This window comes from Mus caroli, unplaced genomic scaffold (assembly GCF_900094665.2).
Source record: "Mus caroli unplaced genomic scaffold, CAROLI_EIJ_v1.1 scaffold_17181_1, whole genome shotgun sequence".
Taxonomy (NCBI): domain Eukaryota; kingdom Metazoa; phylum Chordata; class Mammalia; order Rodentia; family Muridae; genus Mus; species Mus caroli.
Window position 1 is genome coordinate 18,169 of NW_018388610.1, and position 5,763 is coordinate 23,931.

Consider the following 5,763-nt stretch of genomic DNA (forward strand, 5'->3'; position numbering starts at 1 on the left):
TTCCATCTTCTGAGATCTTCTATAATTTCTTTCTTCAGAGACTTGAAGTTTTTATTATACAGATCTTTCACTTCCTTAGTTAGAGTCACGCCTAGATATTTCTAGGCTTGTGCTTATCATGATCTCCAGGACATAAGAAACACTTCTAAATAGAACTAAAAAATTAGTTCTTTAAGAATAGAAGGAGTGGTAAGTTTATGACTTTCCTAAATATTTAAACATAATTTTCTCAGGAAATAACATATAATGAATCATAATGCAGAAAGTTCCCAAGAATGCATGAGGCAGAGACCAAAACCAAAAGAGAAACTGGATGACAGTGATGCAGGCATTTGGTTTACCTTTGCTGGAACTGTGACACAGATGTCCTGGCTTCATGACTTTCACCATTTCCATTGGAAATGGCTGTGTCAAATGAGATTCTTTGTAGTGCTTTAAAAAATCTTTTATTACCTTCTATGTTTTACAACATATGTTTTCACACTTCTTTTAGCTTCACCCTTTCCTAAAGAACACAATAATGAAAAGGAATGTAGGAAGACACACGGCAACACATGGGGGAGAAAACTTAGATGCACAGTATGACATTCTTAATTTTTGGAATTTTCCAAGTGGTCTTGGATTAAAGGTGAAAGTAGGAACCTATTCTTTAAATGCTCAGCAGGGTCTTCAGTTCTCTTTATTTGAACAGATGATACAGTGGCCTATAGCATTTACAAAGGTGAGTTGTGACTTCTCTCACTGCTCTGACATTTCATAAAAATGAAGGTAATTCTCAGGATGTCATGAACTCTCACTCACTACCAGTAAAGATTGAACTACCAATAAGATCTTCACATAAAAACAGATAACAGACTATTACTCATTCCTTGACTCTGATCAATGGATATGTTTATTTTTAACTTTGTTAATGCCCATACATTTCCTTAAAATAGAGTGTCTAATATTTACTGTTTCAGAACACTGATAGGTTCATTTTGTCACCTCGATATAGAAATTACAGTAAGGTAAGGTGGCATTTTACTTTCCCATCCTCTGTAAGGGCATACTGGTATGACAAGTGTGTGTGTCTGTGTGTAATGTTTGACTTGCTACTTCATGTAAATCATCATCAAAAGCAACTGAGGGGAGGACAGGTTTCTTTTGCTGACTCTGTGAGCACTCATTATATTGTGGGAAAAGGATGTTTTAAAAGCCAGAGGAGGTGATGACAACATGTTCTTAGACCAGAATTAGAGTGAATTTGGAGATGAAAATGTGGTTGCTCACTCCTATCATATTTACATTCTGTGAATGACAGAGCCAACTTTTCGTGGATTTTCTTACCTCTGGTAGGTGCAAGTATAAAACTATTCATGGAGATGCCTAAGATTTACTTCCATAATGAATGAAAGACCTGTAAAATTGTCAGTCAACATTAACAACCACTTTCAATATAAGAGTTCCCACCAGTAGCCAGTAAGCATAGAGACCAATTAAATCTAAATGCATGTTATGACTTTCTTGAACACTACTTTAGACACCTATACTTATCAACATCTTCAGGTTTGACCAAGATTTACTATGTGGGTTGTTAAGCCCAAAACCTGATAAAATTAGCAATATCAAAACTTGTTAGCTTCAATTGAAGGTGTAAGCATTTGAAAAGTAACTGCTCAGTTATACTCAGACATGCTCTATTTACTCAAAATTTTCACAGAAGCCCAGGAATTTGCTAATAGATTTCATTTCTCTTAGATTCCCCAATCTGTGTGCAGTGAGAGCTGTAGACCTGGATTCAGGAAATCTGTCCAGGAAGGAGAGGCTACCTGCTGCTTTTATTGCACTCCTTGTGCAGACAATGAGATTTCCAATGAGACAGGTAAATACAGGCTTACAGAGAAGGTTTCAACTTGTCCTCAGGAGTTGACTATACCTAACTGAATGGGAAAATACTGTATATATGTAAGAGAGTATCTCTTATTCCCTGAGTAGACATTTAAGCATTGATCACACAATCTAGATATTTACGTCATCCTTGACTTACATTACTGATCCATTGCACATGTTTTCCCCAGAATATTCACCTTTCCCACAAATTAATGGTCTGTTTCATTTCACCATGGACACAGTGTTTTTAGCACCATTTCTTTCTATTTTCAAACAATACTCACTCACATGTAGGATTCACTTAACACTGGCATTCCTCACATCCTCTATTTATCTTTATTTCCAGTACAGAGATTGTTGTTATTGTTTTACATAGTATCTGACTAAGAAGTTAGAGTTTATTTCCCCAGTACATATATTTAATCCCTGTCATTGCTAAGTTTCTTTTATTTTACTTATTTAATGTTATGTAGTCATGTAAAAAGTTTGTCTACCTTTTATTGAACATAGATTATTTTCTCACACAATATATTCTGACTATATTTACCCTCACTCCATTTCTTCCAGATTCCTTTCCATCTCCTCTCTCATCTAGATCTACTCCTTATCTGTCTCTCATTAGAACTGAACATGTTTCTCTGATATAACAACAAAACAGAATAAAATAATGTATAATAATATTTTTTAAAAAATTTGAAGCTATAGAAGAGAAGACAGAAAAATGTAAGTTCCAAGAGCGCACTCAAGAATCAGAGACTCACTTGCATAGGAGTTCCATAAAAGCCATAAACCAAAATCTCTATTATATATGCAGAGGACCTAGGGCAGACCTGTGTAGGCCATGTGATTACTGCTGCAATCTCTTTGTGCTCATATAAGCATTGCATATTTGTTATAGAAAGTGTTGTTCTTCTGGTGTCCTCGGTCTCACCTGACTCTTGTACTCTTCTGCTTCATCTTCTATGGCATATTCTGAACGTTGAGAGGAAGATAGAGACACCTCACCTAGAGCTGTCGATTTCCCTCCCCCTTCCCCTCCCCTCCCCACCCCTCCCTACCCCTCTCTCCCTCTCCCTATCCCTCTCTCCCTCTCCCTCTCTCTATGTGTGTGATTTTGTGTGTGCCTCTTATAATATCTGGATTGTGTTTTTGTACTTACTACTTTGTGCTGTAGGAAAAAAAGAATCAAGCCTTTCTGATAATGGCTGAATATTGCATTGATCTATGAGCATGGTAGAATATATTTAGAAGTCACATTTTGATGAATAGTATTTGTTTTCCCTGAGGTCTTTGATCTATCTAGTCGCTGGTTCCTAGTTGGTTCAAATACTGTCAGGAATGGGTTCAAATCAGACATTGGTTGGTTACTCCCTCAAGGTTTATACTGCCAATATCCTAGCGTAGTTTGCCGGCAGGATTAAAAATGGATTAAAAATTTTGTGCCAGAGTCTGACAAATACAGATGCAGATACTCCCAGCCAACCATTGAACAAATCACTGGGGTCCCAATGGAGGAGTTAGAGAAAAAACTGAGGGAGCTGAAGGTGTTTTCAACCCCATAGGAAGAACAACATCAACCAACCAGACTCCTCCTAGAGCTCCCAGGTACTAAAGCACCAACCAAGGAGTTTACATGGAGTGACCCATGGCTCCAGATACATATGTAGCAGAGAATGGTCTTGTTGGGCACCAAAGGGAGGAGAGGCCCTTGGTCCTGTGAAGGCTTGATGCCCCATTGTAGAGGAATACCAAGGCAGGAAGTTGGGAGTGGGTGGGTATGTGGAGGAGCAACCTCATAGAAGCAGATGTACCAGGTATGGAGTTTCTGGATGGGAAACCAGGGAAGGGGATAACATTTATAATGTAAATAAAGAAAATATTCAGTAAAAGAAAAGAAAAAAAAGTTGTGGTTGAAAGAGTGAGTATGGGATAAACCTAGGCACCCTGTACATAAGTAGCTGAAGTGCAGCTTGGTCTTCATGTGGGTTTTCCATAATCTGCAGCAGGGGTTGTCCTACCACTCCATGAATGATGAGTTGTGCTGTTATCTTGAATCTTTACTGTCACTTTTTGCAAAGCAAGCTATTGTCTTGTCAACAGTCTTGGGTATTTTTTTTTTAGGTTGGGTGGAAATTCCACTGCATCTTTTAAACCAACAACTGATATTCATGAAACACAGTCCCAGTATTCATAGCTTCATTTGTTGCTCGTGATGGCCAACAACTTTCTGTTTCCCTCACTATATGGAGACTTCATTAGGATCACCTTCATATATTATAGGGTGTTTCTATTGCATCAGATTTCCATGTTGCCCCTTCAGTGCATTTTATTTCTAGCTGTCTTTCTTCTCAGTCTCTCCTAAAATTCCATCTCACCTCCAACTTCTTACATGATCATACTATTTTCATCCCCCTTGACTCAGTCCACCCCAAAATTCTATTTTCCTAAGGAGATCTATGGGACTATCTAGTCCATTCCTCTATTCCTAACCACTATAACATTTATCTCTATTATAATCTATTTAACAGATACTATAAAGATATAAGCAAATACATACAATATTTATCTTTCTAGAATTGCTGTACCTTACTCAGCATAATATTTTCTACTTCCTTATATTTGTCTGAAAATTTTGATATTATTTTTAACATCTGAGTATTAATACTCCCGTATGTAATATATCATATTTTCAGCATTCATTCTTCTGTTGGGGAACATCTAGGTCGTTTCCATTGTCTGGCTTTTGTAAGTAGAGCAGCAGTGAACGTGCTTAGTCAAATGTCTTGGTGATAGGATGATGCATATTTTGGGTACATTCCCAAGAGCAGTTACTGGATCTTGAGGTAGACTAATTTTCATCTTTCTGCTGAAATGTCATACTGATTTCCATAGTGGCTGTACAATTTTGCTCTTCCACCAACACTGCAAGAGTGTTCTCCTTACTCCAGATCCTTGCCAGAATGATCTACAAATTGCATTGTTATTCTTACACATTCTGAAAGGTGTAAGATGTAATGTTAAATGAGTTTTGATTCATAGAATATACTCTTGTATGTTTTCTTACCTAAACTCCTGTCAATTCCTCCTCAGTTTCCCAGACACACATCCATACTGTTTATCTGTCTCATTAGAATACTTTAAAACACCTAATTTATGATGATGAAAAATACAATAAAAAATCATCAAACCAGAATGAAATGAAAAACAAACAAACAAACAAATAAGGAAATAAATAAATAAATGCCGCAAGTAACACACACGCACACACACACTCTCCCATTTAGACATCCCAGAAAAACAAAATCAGAAACTGCAACATATACTCAAAGACCTATAAGGTTAAAAAAATTGCACTGTGAGACAGTAAAACCTTTCAATATCCCAGAGAATTAATTTTGTATTGGTCATCAGCAATGGAGCTGACCCTTATGTTTTATTTGATTAGTCTGTTGAAATCTATTGACAAATAAATTTTCAATGCCAGCAGTACTTATTTTAGAATAGCTTTTGTCGAAACAGTGGGACTTGTGTATAGTTGCTATTACTGTATGAAGACCTTGTCTGGCTTACACATATACCACATATTTGCATGCTGCCAGTGTATCTGTGATTTCATACCTTATAAAGCCTGGTATGTAGAGAAGGCATTCTTTAATCAGTGTCCTCCCTCATCACTCTTCGTTACAATCTTCTGGAATGCTTTCCTGCTGGTTTTTTTGTTTGTTTGTTTGTTTTTGTTTTTCGAGACAAGGTTTCTCTGTATAGCCCTGGCTGTCCTGGAACTCACTTTGTAGATCAGGCTGGCCTCGAACTCAGAAATCTGCCTGCCTCTGCCTCCTGAGTGCTGGGATTAAAGGCAAGTGCCACCATGCCTGGCTGCTTTCCTGCTGTTTA

At 37.3% G+C, this 5,763-nt stretch overlaps 1 protein-coding gene across 1 annotated transcript in view; it reads left to right on the top strand.

The window, feature by feature from the left end:
• The window catches only part of LOC110287703 (vomeronasal type-2 receptor 116-like), a gene marked incomplete at both ends in the record, with an annotated part of 6,886 nt that extends 5,025 nt beyond the window's left edge, over nt 1–1,861 (top strand). Inside the window, 2 exons of the mRNA XM_021154256.1 lie at nt 494–721; nt 1,738–1,861. Of these exons, the coding sequence (XP_021009915.1) occupies nt 494–721; nt 1,738–1,861 (352 nt within the window). The remainder of the gene's footprint in view (nt 1–493; nt 722–1,737) is intronic.
• Between the last annotated feature and the right edge of the window lie 3,902 nt (nt 1,862–5,763).